General features: G+C 53.0%; 1 protein-coding gene across 4 annotated transcripts in view; it reads left to right on the forward strand.

Moving 5' to 3' along the window:
* Positions 1 to 18,212, forward strand: part of OPCML (opioid binding protein/cell adhesion molecule like) — a 294,578-nt gene that overhangs the window by 186,461 nt on the left and 89,905 nt on the right. For 2 of the 4 annotated variants that reach the window (XM_039564744.1, XM_039564745.1), the window contains exon 1: positions 335 to 1,299. In XM_039564744.1, coding sequence (XP_039420678.1) covers positions 1,133 to 1,299 — 167 coding nt within the window. In that variant the 5' untranslated portion in view covers positions 335 to 1,132. Of the gene's footprint in view, positions 1 to 330; positions 1,300 to 18,212 lie in introns of those variants that run through there. The other 2 variants (XM_039564747.1, XM_039564746.1) reach the window with 2 other exon arrangements.

An 18,212-nucleotide genomic window follows, 5' to 3' on the forward strand; every position in this document is an offset into this window, starting at 1 on the left:
CGTGGGGCAAGGACGGGGGGACAGGACCCTGTTTCTCACAGGGCGAGAAAAGTGGAGCCCGTCCCCCACAGGGACATACATCAACAGGTGGATGCAGGGAGAGATGCTGGCGTGTGGGGAGTCATCTGGCGAGCACAGGGGTGCGTGGTGCGAGAAGAGCCCCCTCTGCAGCGGGGCTGAAGCGGTTCAGGAGTTGAGGGGTCCCTCGGCCGGCGGCAGCCCCGGTCCCTGTGCGGGAGCGCGGCGCGGCGGGGGTTAATGTGCGTGTTCTCCTGCGCATCCCGCCCCGCTGCCGCCCGCCCGCCCGTGTGCGGGGCTCGGGCCGTGCGGGAGCCGAGGCGCCGGGCAGCGCTGGAGCCGCTGCCATGACAACCCCGGGGATGCTGCCGGCCGGGGCCGGGGTGCTGCCGCCGCCCCCCCGCGCCCTCCCCGCCCCGCGGCGCGCCTGAGCTGCAGCCGGAGCAGCGCCGGCCCCGCGGGAGCTCCGGGACCCTCTGGGCACAGCCGAGGAGCATCGGGGACATCGCCTGCAGCTCCGCGGGGAAGTTTCGATCTTGCGACAGAACCGGGATTTTTGGGAGCTTTATTGGTTTTTTTTTTTTTTTAATATATTTTTTCTATTTTTTTTTAAATTCTCCTTTCCCTCTATGATTTAAAAAAAAGCGCAAGAGCCGGAAAACAGCCCAGCCCCGGCCCGCTGTGCCCTCCGGTGCCGATGCCGCCCTCCCCTTCCTTTCACAGACACTCACGTTTCCTCCGTGGGTTATAAACTTTTGATGCCAGATCTCCGCAGCGCCTGCCCAGCTGCAGCTGAAAGTAGCGTCTCCAGCAGCCACACATCTGTGACCTTCATCTCGGGCTCCGCACCTTCTCTCCTCCTCTTCCTCCTCCTCCCCCCGGCCCTCCCGTCCTCCTCCCTCGCCCGAGGACAGCGGGACTCCCTCCGATGCCGCTCGGCAGGCTCAGCGCTCGCAGCCAGCCTTGCCGGGGGCTCTCCTGATCTCCGTGGAGCTCCGCAGCGCTCGCCCCGGTGGTTTTGCTCCCCCCCATCCCTCCTCTCCACCCACCCCTTCCCCCTTTTCGCCTTGTCGGGTGTGTTTTTTGCCTGTTGGAAAAGTCCCCGCTGCCCAGGATGGGGGTCGGTGGGTGCTTGGCCCTGCCCTGGAGGTGCCTGGTCGTCCTCTGTCTCAGGCTGCTCTTCCTTGTGCCCGCAGGAGTGCCCGTGCGCAGCGGAGATGCCACCTTCCCCAAAGCCATGGACAACGTGACAGTGCGGCAAGGGGAGAGCGCCACGCTCAGGTAGGAGCAGCTGCACTGGGGCCTTGGGGGGCTGGGGGGGTCCTGCTTGCGGCTTTTGGGGGATGCTCTGTGGCCGGCGGGGCTGCCGGAGGGTCCTAGGACCAACTGGAGACTTTGCACGTGTCCCAGGGGCTTGTCGCCATCGTGGCAGGGGACAGTCCGGATGGCAGCTCGTCCCCGTCGTGGTGGGGTCACCCCGTTGGAGCGGTTTTGGAGGGACGGACGTGCCGGTGCTTTTCGGGCTGCAGCGCGGGGCTGGCAACCTCCTGGGGGGGCTGCGGGCGCCAGACAAGGAGCCAGCACAGGGGTTTAGGTGGCAGACAGTGAGTTAGTGCTGCCTGACACTCCCAAAGTTGTGCCTGCGTGGGAGGGGAGGGGGGTCCGTGCTCCTGGCACCGGTGCCAGCCTGCACTGCCAGCGGCTTTCCAGGGCTGCGATGCCTCCGAGGTTTCAGTGTTTGCCTCGATCGCTTTATAGTCTCCGCACGAATCCGTTAATATCAAATCAATCTTTTACTCCAGGGGTGCATCTTATGAATTCTGATGGATGCTTTCCCTCACATTGTTTGCTGTAGGAGAAACACAGGCGGCTGATATGCAGATGGGTCACTCCTGTGCTTCACAACACAGCCGAGCACCCCTTTTATTCCCTGAACGAGTTACAGGTGTACGCGGTGCATTGCCCAGGTAGCGCAGCAGCTCTCCACCGGCATCGCAGCAGCGGGGCCAGATGAGCAGGGAGCAGCCCAGCCTTTTTTTGGAGGGCAGTGGGGAGGCAGTCCGTGCCTGGGGCTTTGGGTCGTGCTGAGCGTGCTTCAGGCAGCCCCGGGAGGACCCGAGCCCGTTAATCCGGGAGCCGTGGGACTTGGGGAAGGAGCGTGGGGATGGTGGGACGTGAGCATGGAGCAAGAGAGCCCGAAGGAGTTTGTCTGCTTTCCCTGCACCGGTGAGCAGCGTGTGGCCCCCACCCGAGGCTGGCTGCTCCCTCGCTCAGACCTGGAGGAGCAGGGCTGCAGCAGAGAGCAGCTGCTCTTCCCAAAGCCAGGCTCGGGCATGGCACAAGCAGAGTCGGCGCGGGGCTGAGGAGCTGGTGCCGCTTTGAGCAGAGGGTGCTGTGCTCACCTGCGTGGTCGGGCAGGTTTTCCATGCCTGAGGTGGGCTTTGTAGGGGGAAGTGTTTGGTGGTTGTGGGAATCAGGCTCTGGATGGAGGCTCGGTGGGTTCCGTGCTGCTGAGGGAGGCGGTGGTTGCCTGTCTGCCCTCTTCCCGTCACGGCCACTGCCAGACTTTGGGATGCTGCCTGTGCCGGGCACGTCCCTGCTCCTCAGTCCCTGCCAGAGACCTGCTGGGACACGCTTGTCATCGCCCCGTGTACCTGGGGGCTGTGGCACAGCTGGAGAGCAGAGGGCTCTGTCTCCTTGTGCTCTTCCTAATTGAACTGCAATGATGATTAACCTGAGCTGTGTGAGCAAGGCAGTTTAAAGAAGGACAATCCCCCAGAAAGATGCCTTTGGCCCTGGTGCTCTTTTCCTCGCTGTTGGAATTTGTCTCCGTGGTGAAGTGTGGGCTTTGGGGCTCTCGGAGGCGATGCTGGTGGCGGTCAGGGCAGGCTGGGTGCCTGTGCCTGCTCCCCGGGGAGCCCCTGCAAGTCCAGCCGAGCCTGCTGCCAGCAGAGGGCTGACTTGGATCTCCTTTTTTATTTTTTTTTTCTTCTTTTTTTTAATTTTTTTTTTTTTTATTTCTATGCTTCTGCCCTCTTTTCTGTGCTGTTTGCAGGAGGGGATGTTTGTGAAGCAGCCCTGGAGTGGTGGGAGATTTTAGCCTTCCCATAAGAAACTCTGCATCCCCCAAGTACTGACACTTAGAGGAAGCCCCTGCCCCAAAAGCACCTGGTTTTACCCAAGTCCCCCCTTGGCATCTGCTCCTGCCCGGGCTCTCCAGTGCATCTTTTCCATGCTTTTACCCCTTCCCTTCTCCTCAAGTCCAGCTTTTCCCTGCTGCAGGCAGTTTTCTGCCTCCAACTCCCGTTTGCTCCCAGTCTGCTCCACCTTTTTTGCATTCCTGTTTCCCAGTGGTCCTTCTCTTCCCTCCTCTCCCTGTTTCCCTGCTGCTGCCCCTCTGCAGCCTTGGGGTGGCAAGCAGTTTTCCATCTTCCCTTGGGATCTGGAGGTGGGCAGGGAATTGCACACAGCAAGCCAAAGATGTGGCATCAGTGATGGGCTGAAGGCAAGATGACAAAGGTGGAGCATCTTGAGGATGGGGCTGATGTTTATTTGCAGGCTGTGCTTTCCTACGCAGAGACAGGCAGGAAAAGTGCCCTGGGAAGACCTTCCCAGTGAGTGGTGTTATCGCTCAATGGTGTTTTCTTCTGTCACCCACAAGAGGAGGAGGTGGTGGGGTCCTCTGCTGTCCTCCTCACAAATGGCACTTTTCTTGGGGCTCAAACCAAGGAGTTGGGCTTGGAAAAACTGAGAGCAGTAATTCCAGTGTGTAACTCTTGCAGAATTAGCCCCAGTCCTGCTTTGTCTGGATGGCCAGGTCCTCTCCCGCATCCTGGTCTTGACATGGGCTGAGCCTGCACTTCTCTCTGGCTCTGGCAGGTTTGGTGGAAGCTCTTTGCTTTCCAAGATCAGCTCTTTAACCACCCCTTGCATTGCAGAGAGGATCTGGGAGAGAGAGCAGACCCGTGTGAGAGTGGTGGAGGAAACCTGGAGGCTTTTCAGTCTGTTTGTGGGTTTCCTGTATTGGATTTTGGGTGCTTCCATTTCCAGCTCTCCACCCTTTTTCCGAGGGAGGCTCAGCATAATCCTTGCAGAAACTCAGGCTCCATCTACAGGCAACTTGCAGGTCACCTTAGATCAGCAACAAATAATTTCTGTTTTAAGCAGAGATTGTTGGTAATTCACTCCTTTTTATTGTAAGAGCAAACAATTCCCATAATGCTTGGGCACCTTTTTTCTCCAGGGAACTGAAGGCAATATGGAAATTCTCTGTGTAGTGTTAAAAATAAAACCAAACTGCCTTTTCCCTGACTCAGGAGCACAACACTCAGGTGTTGAGTAGCACCAGTAACTCATGTTACTCACCAGTTTGGGACACAAAATGGAACAAGGAGCACACTGGTAACGCACAGGGAGGTTGGAGATGGTCACTTTTTCATGTCCCAGCTGGGATTTGATGTGGAAACAAGGATTAAGCTCCTGCTTTTGGGAAGAGTGCCATTCAGTCTCGGCTACTCGCTGGATGCATGCCCTGGGGTTGCTGTGGGGGCATCACTGGCAGGCCATGGTTGGCCATCCTGATGGGTTGATCCTGCCTGGAAACTTTGGTTGGGCTTTATGCCAGCAGCATCACAGGGGTGGAAGCATCTCCATTGCTGGTGCATGAGCCAGAGGGGAAACTGTGGCAAATATTCCCACGGTGTTAAAATGGGGATGGAAACGGGATCGTCCCACTGTGCCGCTGGCAAACCGACCTTTACAGCAGCCATCAGTACAGTTCATAAAGACATAAACCACCAGCTGCTCAGAACTTCAAGGCTTTGTCGTTTTATCTGTATTTAAGAAATATTGTCGGGTTTTTTAAGGGAGAGAGTGCGTTTCAAAGGTTGGAGGGATTAGCTGGGAGATGGGGTGTGCTGAGTTTTCTCCATGGCTGTCACCGCAGGGACACCAGGACTTGAGGAAGTCCCTCTCTTTCTCTCGGCCTCAGTTTCCCCATCTGTAAAATGACCCAACAGCAGTGGTTTGTCAGCGATGATTAGAGGAATGGGTGCTCATAGGTGATGCTGAGGCAGGTATAACTAGGCTTTTTTCCAAACTAAATAATACAGAGCTGCTTTGTCTCTGTATAAGGGCAAATTTTCAAGTCAAATCCCCTGGGCTTGTCTGCTTCTGGTGAACCCATGGCCTCTCCCACTGCCTGTGCATGAAGGAGACCAAGAAGTCAGGATAGCTTTGCTCATTCGCATCCAAGACTCCATGCCTGGCTCTATTCTGTCAATTAGCGAGTGCGAGAACAATTCCAATTAAAAATAAAAAGCCCGAATAAAACATCATGAGATGCTGTTCTTCCATTTATTTTTGCAATTATAGTTTTAATTATTTCTGACAATGCTGCTTTGATTCTTCTTTTTTTTCTTTTGGTGTAATAACCTACCGCAGTCTATTTTCCAGCACACGACGAGACCTCAGTGAAATACAACCAGCAGGAGCAGGCGGTAGGACCACAGTTTCCAGGCATAGGTCTGGGAAGTCAGGAAATCACATTTTTTGGCCTTTTATTTCAGTCAAACCGCTGATATTCCGTGTACCTACCTGCTAATGGGGGTTGTGACACTCACCTGCCGCCCTGCAACAGCAGCCACGGACCCGGCAGAGAAAAGAAGCGTTATTGCAGCCACGTCTCTGCTGTTAAATCCTTGCTGGGGAGCAGGAAGAGAGTCACCACTCTTTGTGTGCCAATGCTAAAAGCGTGGGGATTAGCGCAGAGCAGATTAGCGAGGACTTGCTCCATTGCTGCCCCTTCCTTCCCGCCCTCTCCTCCCCAAAAAGTTTTCTGGAGCAGCTAAATATATACCTGCCGTTTCCAAGGTAGAGCTCGCTGCGTGGCGGAGCTGTAATTGGCGACTCAGGGAAATTACAGCCATGGATTCTGGCATTTGGATCCTCCTGGCTGGCATAATAATTTCTCCCTCGGTAGCTGGTATTTAACTTGTCTTATCTGCTCCTGATAGTTGTAATTACAGTGCCCGCTAATTTCTCTGTAATATTGCAGCCGCTGGAAGGGTGGTTGGAGAAAGGTCAGGGGGCTGAAGGAGGGCTCCTTCCTCCCCAGCCCGCTGCACCAATGATGCTGCCAAAATGCAGATGCTGAGCCCGTGGAGCTGGTACCTCATGTCCCTGGCTGTGCCCCTTCCCACCTTGGTGGGGCTGGAGCAACCTCACATCCCGCCCCCCCATGCTGTTGTCCTTGTTGGCATCAGGGAAGGACGTGCTGGAGGGAGGTTTAAGTCCTGGTGTCCTTTGCTGTGGCGTGAGTGTTGGTCTGCAGCTCATGTCAGGGCTGGCTGGTTTGCGTGAGGTCACTGCTCGGGTTGTGCGGTGACAGGCTGGCTGTCCCTGATGTTGGTTGCTCCTGGGTTGGTTGTTCCTCAGGCTGGTTGTCCCTGAGGCTGGTGTTCCTTGTGGTTTGTTGTCCTTAATGTTGGTTGTCCCTGATGTTGGTTGTTCCTGGTTTTGTTGACCCTGCAGTTGGTTGTCCCTGAGGTTGGTGTTGCTTGTTGTTCATTGTCCCTGCAGCTGGTTGTCCCCGAGGCTGGTTGTTCCTGGGTTGATTGTCCCTGATGTTGGCTGTCCCTGAGGCTGGTGTTCCCTGTGATTCATTGTCCCTGATGTTGGTTGTCCCCGAGGCTGGTGTTCCCTGTGATTCATTGTCCCTGATGTTGGTTGTCCCCAAGGCTGGTTGTTCCTGGATCTGGTTGTCCTCAACTCTGGTTGTCCCTGTTCCACCGTCCTGCTGTGCAAGGGGAAGATTTGAGTCTGGCTTTGAGGAGACTCAGGGCTGGCTTTGGGGAGTTCACCTTCAGCCAGCAAGGCTCTGGCTGCTGCCTGTGCCAACCCCTCTCCTGCTGAGCCAGCACCAGGCAGGTTTTATGTGGGTGTTGGGCTGGACTCGATGTCAGGGAGCTGGGGAGTCCTGCTGACACGGGTTGGAACCACAACACCGGGGCTTTGCTTCAGAAAATGCTGGTTTTGAGAGCACAGTGAGCTGGTGGGGCTCTGCAGAGGGAGGAGGAGACCCTCACTGTCACCTCTCCCAGGGCCAGAATTCAAGCCCTGGGAATGTCCACTTGTCTAGCAAAAAACCCACCCCCCCCAGGAAGTTTTTAAGCTCCGCTAGGCAGAAATAGTTCCAAGTGGTGATATTTACCTCCTGGGGATGAGACTGAACTGCTGGTAATCCTTGTGCTATAGGGCACAGAGATCTTTTTGCAAGGATAATAAACTCCCTGGTAATAGCTGTCCTTCCCCTGGATCACGCACACTCCTCCAGGAGCTCAGCGCTTTGTTTCTGGAACAGGATTAGGTGTTAACGCTGCAAAACGAAACGGGGGCACAGTGGCTGTCTTTCACATTCCCGCTTTCCAAAGAGTTTCTCTGTTCCCTTGACTGCTCGCACAGTTTGCCTCCTCCTTGCATTCCTCAGCCCTGAACCATGGATGCTTTTTACAACAGCTGGACATATTGTTTTAAGTGATAATCTTTAGATACTGCAGCCTAGCAGACAGTTCATAAGAAATATCTGATTCGGTGACTATCACTTCTTCCTCTGTCCTTGTGAGCAGCCTTTGAGGGTTAGGATGTGCTGCTTTTTCTTCCTTTTTTTTTTTTAATGAGAAAAATAATTTCCCCACAGCCCCTGTCAACAGTTTTTAGCCTGTAATGGGTTGTTTACTGCAGGTTGGATTTGATATGTAGGTCTTGTCTTTCCTGACAGAACCCTTCAAGGTCGGCTCTTCAATGCAAAACACTCACATTTTATATTTCTGTTTTCCTATGAATATTTCCCAACATTTGCTTAAAATGAGTTGTTTCCATGACTATGCTCACTTGACGGACTTGTTCCTTGGGATACAAATGGGTCTCCAAGTCTGTTTCTCTGTGGAGGGGGAGGATAATGAGAACAACATCTGTTGTGGTGTAAGCTGTAAATTTAAGATATTTTTTCTCGTCCTGTAAAAGATCAGCAAATTGTGCTGATGCTGATGAGTTACTTTGTGCCATCTCCAGTGCTGGTGGGTTCAGAGTGGGGACATGTCACTTAAGGACATGTCACACATCTTGCTTTTGCTTCTCTTGGTGTGCCAAGGCTTGTGTGTGGTGTCGCCTCCAGGCTGGAGCTGGAGAGGAGTGGGAGTCCAGGAGGGAGAAAGTGGAAGAAAAGAAAAAAGATTTAGGAGGGGGGAAAGAAAAATGTCAGGTGGAAGAAGGGAGTGGGGAAAGGGAAAACCAGGGCGTTGGAAAGGGAGCACCAAAGAAAAATCCACAGCTGGTAACTCCCAGTGTGTGAAGTTCAGCGTTGTGGGATGAGCTCTGAAATTAGGGCCCGGCAGCCAGCACAGAAATGTGGGGGGGTTTGGCTTCAGCCAGCTGGTACCCAAGTTCCAATGGGATAGTGCATCCCCTCACCTCCTGTTTTTTTCTGTTTTCCCTGTGTGTGTGCATGTCTGTATATATATATATATATATATTTATATAAAAATCTAACAAATTTCTAACCCATATAAATCCAATTACCCATGTTTTGCCTGCAGGGAGCGAGGGAGATTAATGTTTGGTATTTTGGCAGGAATGTAAAAAGAAATAGGTGGTAATAACAATGAAGGCTCATAAAAAGGAACCGATAGTCCTGTCTGCGCCCGGAACCCGGCCGTAATTCTCCTGGGGATTTGTCGGCAGAGTGCCCTGCTCCCGTGGAGGGGCAGGAAAGAGCCAGGAGTGCTTCCTGGGCACTTGAGCATCCATCCTGCCAGTGAAGGTTCCATTAATGTGATAATAATAGAGGCTGATAAAGAGAAATGGTTTATACTCCCAGGGCACCTTCCTGTGACAGATCCTGCTCTGTGTCAGGGCTCGTAGGAGCCACGGGAGCGCGCTGCTCTAATCCCTGTTTCACTGAGAGGCGAGTCCCGGGGAAGAAGGATGAACATGGAAGGAGAGGAGGGAGCTGAGCTCTTCTCCACCGTGGTGGTGCTGGTCCCTGCAGATCTGGCTTGGAGTGACATGGCCTGGAGAGTGGAATGGAGTTTCAGGCAGAAGTTGGGAGAGCCAAAGTTGTGCTCTCATCAGTTTTTCTCCACTCTGAGCCCTTTCCTGCAGTCTCTTCCCTTCCCTAGCATGACCCCAGGCACCTGAGGTGCCTTTTCCTGCAGCTCTCACTCAGGGGACAGTAGCTTTGTTGGATGATCAGGAGTCACTGCAAGGCTGTTCCCATCTCATCATGTCACTGCTTGGCCTCGTCCCCTCATGCCCGTGGCCTGTCCCGTGTGGTGCCTGCTGTCAAGAGGCTGCTGTGGCAGAGTGCCACCGAGTCACGGCTTTCTCTGCACGCTGCTGATTGCATGTGTGCCCTGGGGTTGCTGTGCAGCCGTTGCTGGCAGGTCATGGTTGGCTCTCCCGAAGGCTTGATCCTTGGTTGGGTTTTATCCCAGCCTCATCACAGTGGTGGAAGCATCTCCACTGATGGGCTGCAGGCACTTGAGCTGGAGGTGCCTACCAGGCACCTCCACTCCCTCAGCTTCAACACTTGGGAGCCAGTCACTCATCATCCTCCCCTGACAGCCCGGGTGCCCGGGTGAGCTTCCCTCTGCTCTTGCTGTCCCCTGTGTTGCGGGTGGCACCTGCGCTGCTCCCGAGCTGTCACCTGTGGTTGTGTATTAATCATGGTGCAGATATTGTGTCCCTGCAGCGGGTTCTGCCTTCTCTGAAGGCTTTGCATCAGGCTCCTTGCTCTCCGTTTATTACCACCACCGATTTTACAACCCACTTTATCAGATGACTTTTTTTTCCCTTTCTTAAAGAGCATAACCCATGAGCAACTCATCATTTCCGAGAGAGGGAGAGTGCCGTTAGCGGGAGAGCAGGGCTCCATGCTCGTACCTGAAATGAGGAGCCTGCTTTACCGTGGTGTTGCATTTAATTCAATCAAGGCAGTTAAAGCCAAGATTTAAAGTCCTTTGTGTGATCACAGGAGTTGCTGTGATGCGGCAGCAGGTAGAAGGAAAGATTGAGCCCATTTCCGAGGAGACTCAGAGTAACTGTTGGAAGCAGCCAGGCCTGGGGCTGACTGCGGCAGCGGCCACGGTGGGAAGCTGTTAGCATTCACAGCGCGTCCCATCTCTGTCTCCGTCACCCTCCCTGCTCCTGCTCCTTATCCCCATATATTCCTTTAAGTAGAATTGATTAGTTTGCCTTTTTTTTTTTAATTGGGGGGAGGGCTGGTTTTAATTAATATTCTTAACTGTATGATAATTGCGCTGACTGGTCCCATCGCTGTCTGAGTCACCCTCTCCTCCCTTGTTCTTGCGGGAAGGCTCTTTGGACTTAATTAAAGTTAGGGATCCAGGGCTAGTGGGAACAGCGGGAGTCTTGCAGGGTTTTTGATGAAATGATTGCTGTGGGGGAAGTGGCTATTTCCTACCCAGAGCCGTGGATTGTGATGCTCAGACAGTGTTACGACTGTCTGGTTTGACCACCTGCTTTACACAGGCTGCTGCATCTCCTCCTGCATTTCACACCCTGCACCCTCAAACCCCTCCTGGACACCCCAGCCCTCATTTTGGGGTGAGAGGAGCCCAATTTCATGGTGTTTCCTCTGCTTAGAGACATCCTCTCCTTCAGGGAGCGTATCTTGGAGCAACAACAGCTGAGATCCCCATGCCCATCACCGCTGGGGTCTTGCAGGTGGTGGTGGGGAATTCTGGAGTGATAACGGAAAAGCTGCGTGGACTCAGCAGCTCTTTTTCATCTCTGGTTTCAGCGCAGGTGCTCGCAGGCAGCACTGCCACCAGAGCTCAAATGCAGCCAAAGTGAGAGCTTAACAAGCTCCGAGAGCTGTCCAGAAAGTTATCCTGACACCAAGTGACAGACTCTCAATTGATATCCTCTGGAGACTTTAAACTCACTTCTGCGAGGTTTCCAAAGCTGGTTTTGTCTCATACCTGAAGAATCCTTTATCTGCCACGATGCCTCCCCTGCCTCGTCTCATTGCTCTTGACGTTTCTTTGTTGCCTGCTGCAGCCCGGGTAAACTCCACTGCAAAACTATTTAAGAGGGGTTTCTCTCATCCTTTGCTCTGCTCTCTTGTTGGAGTTCTGGTATAAATCGCCTGGGCTGATGCTGTTCTTGCTTGGCTCTGCAGGGAAGTGGCTGGAGCGATGTCAGGACTGCTGCTGCTCATCCCAGAGGGCAGGGAATGCTCCAGACCCCTGGGGAAGGGCAAATATAGTGGTTGGTGTGGAAAAGGGAGAGAAAGTATTGTAGGAGATCACTCACTTTCCACCCTGGCAAAGCTGAGGGGCAAACAAGCAAAATCATTTGTGATCAGCTAGAAAGGACAAGAAGCTGTGCCACAGCCAGCAGAGATTTGTCAAGGAGAAATTGTGTCAGACGAATCGAATCTCGTCTGTACCACAGACTAAGGAGCCTGGTGGGCAGAGGGGAAGCAGGAGGTGCCTCAGATGGTGACCCAGGCAAGGCTGGAGCGGGTTGGAAACCTGAGGTCAGAATCACTGCGTAGGATGGCTGTAGGGAAGCAGGCTGGGATCTGTAAGGTGCTCCCCTGCTTCTGAGACCCAGCCCAGTCTAAAATCCTTTCCCAGCTGGCAGGAAAAGCCACCTTTGCAGTACTTTCAGGCTGCAGCTGGCTGGTAACGTCCTGCTGGATGGAACAGAGGGCTTGGGAACTGTCTTTATGTCCTGAATCTCCTTGTGCAGGAGTGTGCCTGTTCTTAGCATCATTGTGCTGCAGGACTGGCATTTGGGGATGCCACCAAGGACTCTGGATGTTTCTGAAGTGGACACGCGCAATCACTGGTGTTTTGTCCATCCTTTGGTACCCCGAGTGGGAAGGTCCATGATGGGGTGTATTGATTTTCCTTCCATGCAATGGGGTTTTCCAGCCCACTGCAGGATGGCTGCTGGTCTCATCCTGCTGCCTCCTGCTGCCTTTTCCTGTGGTTTTCCCAAGCAGCAGCACTTTTCCTCCTCTCCTGGCTGTGGGTGTGGTGCTCCAGCACCCATCACAGAGCCAGCCAGCCCTGGACCCCTTCCCCAGTCACATCAGACCCATTGTGTACAAGACAAGCTTTTAAGAGGCAGCTGGGGCCTGCCCAGACTCTATAACTGAGGTTGGACACTCTCAGGGGTGCAGTTGAGACATTTTCCTTGATTTTGCTTTTATTGCCCGGTAAATCAGCAGCAGGGCCAGCCCATCTGTGGGAAGCAGCTCCCTGCACTGAAAGGTGTTCTCCCTGCTCCCTCTCGCTCCTAGCCTACCTCTCCAAGCGGGGAGCCTTCCTTCAACCCTGACCATTTTTGGGTGGCCAAAACCAGGTGGTCCTGGCCACAGGCTCCCTCTGGGAAGAAGCCCTGACATCTGCTCAGCCTCACTCTCCCATGCTTTGTCCTGCGATTGCTGAGCTTGCAGCTGTTTTCAAGACTGATGCTGCACTTAGCAGGGTGCTGCCAAACCGATGGAGTCCAGCAGGTTATTTCTCTTCAGAAGCCATTTATCTTCTCCCTTTCAGATGCCAGGCTTCTGTCTCTCATCTCTGGTGTTATCTCTCACATGGGAAGGAGCTCAGTCTTCCCAATCCTCCCAAATCTCTGGTGCTGGGCATGGGGTCAGACCCCATCCTGGGGAGGAGAGGCAGCTCTGGAGGCAGGTACCACGGGCGAGGGCGTGCAGGGCTCTATTGATTCCTTTCCCATTATTGTTTAGGGAAGTTTGCTCCAAACTTCAGCTTCTTGTGCATGTCTTCTCCAACTGGATGACGCTGCCCTGTGGGCTGGTGGGATTCCAGAAGGTGCCAGGCTGGGGTTTGAAAGTTTTATTCCAGCAGGGAATTGACAACTTTTCTTTCTTTTTGGGGGGGTTGCATGGGTTGAGAGGAAAGCTGAGATGCAAAATGTCAGATGGGAGGTTTAGGAGTGCCTTGGGCTCTGCCACCACCTCTTGCTTGACCTCACCTCACCTGAGGCGCCGAATTTCCTGACTTTTTGTTGCTTTGAGGGACTCTGAACCTTGCATGCTGCCAAACACTTTGGAAACTCCCATCCAAAAGTTTCCTATAGGAACAACACTCTTTCTCATTAAACACTAACTTAATAGAACAGGAGAATACTGTGTGATGGATATTAAAGTTTAACAACTGTGTATATCTATTACCTTGCTGCTAAATCTTTACATGCCTTAAATAATCAATTGATATTTAATTAGCATACAGTACTATTACTGCCTTCCTAAATCTATAATGATAAACCAAGTTACAAGTTATTGGACGTTAATTACTATCTGATGATTAGAAACAGCAAGACATTTACCAGCCTCATCCCGGATATAATCCAGCGTGTCCATGCACACTGCTGAGCAGAGCCACGCTCCCTGTCTCTTAATAATCAATGGCTGTTCAACATGCAATATTTGTCTAATTAGCACTAAATTAAATCCTCATTGACAACACTTCAGGGTAAGAGATCTGCATCAAATATGATGGATTAGACACGGAAGGGCTGTTATTGTAAGCAGGAGATGTGCGTGTCACTTGCTTTGCTTGTCATGGCTGGCACATGGCTCCCTGTGACTGTCAGCCCGCTCCTGGGGGGACGGTGATGGAGCGGTGCCTGGATGTTGGATTGACAGTCCTGGAGACCCTGGGTCTCTCTGTAATCGAGCTGTAGACATGAGCAGCTCTTCCCAGCACCCTCCTCTGCTGCCAATCCCCTCTCACCCATGGATGTCCAAGTGCCTCCACCGGCAGGGTGGGTTTGGGTGGGAGCAGGGCTTTCTGTGCCAGGGCTTTCTCTGCTGGCAGAGGGCACATCAGCTACCATGGGCAGATGTTTCTTCTGACTTTTGTGCTTCCAGCAAACTTTTTTGGGAGCCTGTGTAGCCTCTGTTTGGGCAATGAGGGTCAGGGAGATGAGAGAATGGTTTGGGTTGGAAGGGACCTTAAAGCTCATCTCATGTCCCATGGGCAGGGACACCTTCCACTGTCCCAGGCTGCTCCAGCCTGGCCTTGGACACTTCTGGGGATGGGACATCCCCAACGCAAGATGTTTGAGCCATGAGCTCACATCATCAGGGGCACTGGGGGAATTCAGAGGGGTGTGGGGGTGAGAGCAGTCCCGTACTCTGGCGTTGCAGGGAGGAGCTCCCTCGGGAGCTGCCGTCTCGCACGCGGCAGCCCCGCGCCGCAGTTTGTCAGCATCCATGGAAGCTGTTTTGCGAGAGCAGCGGGAAGGATTGCACAGCCGCCGGCTCCTTGCGAGACTCAGCCTGTCCTTCACACTCAGCGTGGATGTAATTAACTGTGCTGATGGGATGTTATGCCAACAGCAAAGCAGAAAACACCAGAAATGAGTCAGGAGCGATAGCGGGGCTGTTCAGTGTGGAGAGGCGGGAAGTGGCAGCCAGGCGTGCGGCTCGGCTTGTGTCCTGCCACACGGCAGGAGCTGGAGCATCAACCTGCAGCCTCCCTGCCTCCGACCGAGGGCAGGGCCCGGCTCTGGAGAGGAGCAGTGGAGCATCGAGAGCCTCCATCAGCATCTGCCATGGCTTTGCTGTGCCGTTCAGGGGAGACACACAGTCCCTGGGAGATGCTCCTGTCCCTGGGTGTGTGATGGATGTGTAACTTCAGCTCTCAGTTCCCTCCTTTCAATCCTTTGCAAGGAATCACTCTCCTTGCTATGTCAGGGATGTTTCTCAGCACTGGTTTTCCTGTCTCTTCAGGGTTTTACAGATGGTGAAACCTCCTGAAGCCTGAGCAGCTCCTTGGCTCCTCAGAGATCTCTCTCTGTCCCTCAAAAGTGCAGAACCCCACTGGCTGGGAGGTCTCCTGCACTCGGCAGGAGCTGGGATGAGAAAGAGGAAAAATTAAAAAAAAAAAAGACTTCCAATTAGCAATTGAAATTGTTCTTAAAAGAATTTGCCTATTCTGCAAGGAATGTTTAGTAATTGATAGCAATTTCTAGCAATTAAATACAAATTAATTCGTGCTACCGAGAAGCAGTTTATTTATGGCTCTGTATTTATGGGCACTCCCTCTCCTTAAAACTATCATCGTTGTTTTTGATAAGTAATTAGAGTTTACTGAATAATTTCCCAATGTAGGTATGAATTTTAAATAATTTTTAATGCCATGCAAGTGTTCCATTGTATTGCTGAGTGAGGGATCATCATTATTTATATCATAGTAGGGCCTGGAGGCTGGGACAGGCACTGTGCAAGTGTATAGCACAGAGATAGTCCCTGCCCAGAACAGCTTGCAGGGAATTTTATGTAAGCAGCAGGATCGTGAATATGCTTCTCCAAGAAATAAAAGTTATTTGGAGTCGTTTGCACCTGTGTACAGCACCAGCATGCAAACCTGTTTGTCCTTCCTCTTGATTAGAGGGAAATAGTAATTCCTGATTACTGATAGTAATGGTTAATCACTCAGAAGAGGAGGGACAAAGCCCAGACCATGAGGGGGTGAACAAAAGCCATGTATTTTTATGATTAGTTAACTATGTTTTTGGGTTATTTGAGCAACCTGGGATGGTGGAAGGCATCCCTGCCCATGGCAGGGCTTGGAACAAGATGAGCTTTAAGGTCCCTTCCCAACCCAAACCATTCTGGGATTTTATGTTTTGAAGTGCCTTTTATTTGCTTTGTGGCTTTTCTAAGATGATCTTAGATCATGGCTGCAAACTTTTAACCGTGTTCCTATAGCTCCACGCACACAGTTCAGCTCTTAACAAGGTGAGATCTTCGTGCAATCCCATTTCCAGGACTGGCAGATTTGAGCGGAGAGGGAAAAGCAACAAGTGGGTGGGAGGTGACAGTGTGACACCAGACATGGCGAGAGCTCTGGCCAGGGGAGTTGGTTTCAGGAACGCTGTGTCCCCCAAGCACCTTCCATCAGGTGTGTGACTCCCCTCAAAGCATCCACTGAATGCTCGGCGGGGCAGGACTCCTGTCAGGGATGGTGTGGGAGGGAGAGATGTCTGCTGGTGCCTGATTTACAGATGGGGAAGTCATCTTACAAATGCTGGAAGCAGGAGTTGGCCAGGCTGGAGGGAAGTGCTAATTAAAGCACATGGTGACAGCATCCATGCGAGGAGGATCCTGGAGAGAGGGAGAAAGCCAAGCCCGGAGAGCAGACACCGCGTTCAGAAGGGAGCCTGGGAGCTGGCAGCAGCATCTGGGCTTGCAGTGCCAGGCAGGAGTACACTCCAAAGCACAGACTTTGTGCCCTAAATATCTTTTAGGGGTCCTGAGGTGAATGTTGCTTTTATGGAGGGTTAAACTCAAGCCTGGGAACCTTGCAGAATTAAATATCCCACAGTGTTAATGTGTGGGGACAGCTGTGAGATTTACCACATGCACTTGTGTTATAGCTGACTGTTTGGAACTTTGGGCTGTTTGGAACTTTGAGGCTTCTTGGGTCCTTTGGAGCATCACGGAGGTGCCCAACCCTATTGCTGCTCCTGTCCCCTTTGTCACCTGCGGGTAGCAGGGTCGGCCCCCACCTCTGATTCAAAGTCTGTGCTGATCCTGCCTGTGGCAGCACAGCCTGTTCTGGCTCATTTCTGCCTTCATTACTGAGCTTGATTAAACGATACTTGTACAGCCAAGGGTTGGGAAAACACACAAAGGGACTTTTCTACTCATCTGAGGCACTTGGATACCGTGGAGACAGATGCTGAAGGGAAAGGGAGACGTGGTTTGACATTGCGGTGGCGGTAATGAGGTGTAACCCATTAGGGCAGTGTCCTTCTGGGATCCAGGTGCCTCCAAGGCAGGGAAAGGGTTCAGACAGAGCCCCAGGACATGGGAAAGGCTCCCTCTGAAGAAGGAAAGAGTGAACTGGGAGTTGTCCTGTCTGAGGGACTGGGTGCCCTGGCTTTTGTAGAGGGTGGGGATGGGAGAATATGGTGGTGAGACTGTTTTGGCCTCAGGTTCTCACGTCTGTATCTTGTTTTATAGAGTCGGCGTGTGCAGACAGAGGTATTATTGAGCTGCATTTAACCAGCACCTCCTGGGTTGTGCAGCTGCTGAAGCATCACGGGACATGAGCAGAGCATGGCGTGATGCTAAGAAAGGAGATGACTCCTGTCACCTCTCCGTGAACCCTAAAGCAGGATGTGGTCTCCCAGATCAGTTCAAGCTTGTCTTTGGTGGCGGGGAAAGGCTGTAGCAGAAGGTGGCAACTCTTATTACAGGCCAGCAATAGGTGAGTTTGGCCAGCCCTGAGGATGCCAGGTCTGGGACAGTCCAATAGGGTCCACCCTGAGTGCTGGTGTGAGGCAGATGGCTCAGCAAAGACAGGCCCAGGAGTGACTTCTGAGGACGAGGAACAGCTTCAAACCAGCAGGCTCATGGCCTTGAACTCTCCTGCTCTGGCCAGTCTTCCCTTATTTCTCAGCCCAATTATTTTTGTGCCGTCCTTCCCATGCTGGAGGAGCGCGGAGCTTTCCTCCCTGCCCATCCTCAAACCTCATTGAGTGCTTCATTTAAACATTTTCCTTTTACCCGTTCCCTGCTGCTGTGAGGGTCTGGGGCACGATGGTGGCTTTCATCCCTCCTTCCCTGTGATGATTCAGAGCTGGTGGCTTTTGGCCTCTGCACTACAGGTCTCTGGTTTGTTAGACGCTGTTGTGAGCTGGTTTCTGGTGCTCTGGTACACGAAGGAGAGATGCTGGGGACTCTTCTGAGTTAATGAACTGCCAGAGTGCGAGCGGTGACACTCAGTGACACACCGGCTCCCTTTGGGAGGTGTGTGCCACCCCCTGCTCTCACCCTGTGATCTGAATGTGCTGGCACCGGGCTGGTGTCTGGACTCAGAGATCTTAGGAGATGGTCAAGGCTTTTAACTGTGGGCTCTGATGGCCCCGCTCTCCCTTCCAGCAGCTCCAAGAGCTGGTGTGATTAACTGCACATCCCCAAAGCCACTGCCTCTGTGAAGCTTCAGGACCCTGCCAGTGCTTCTGACTGCTCCAGTGCCCTGTGAGTCTCCAGACAGGGGTCAGCGAGGCAGCTGCTGTCAGAGGAGCTCAAAGGCTCCAGGTTGGAGAGGCAGGAGCACTTCCCCACCCTTGGATTGAGGACTGAAGCACCCGCAGACTCGGAGGGGTGTAAGCAGGGCTTGGGC

This window comes from Corvus cornix, chromosome 24, assembly GCF_000738735.6.
Source record: "Corvus cornix cornix isolate S_Up_H32 chromosome 24, ASM73873v5, whole genome shotgun sequence".
Taxonomy (NCBI): Eukaryota; Metazoa; Chordata; class Aves; order Passeriformes; family Corvidae; genus Corvus; species Corvus cornix.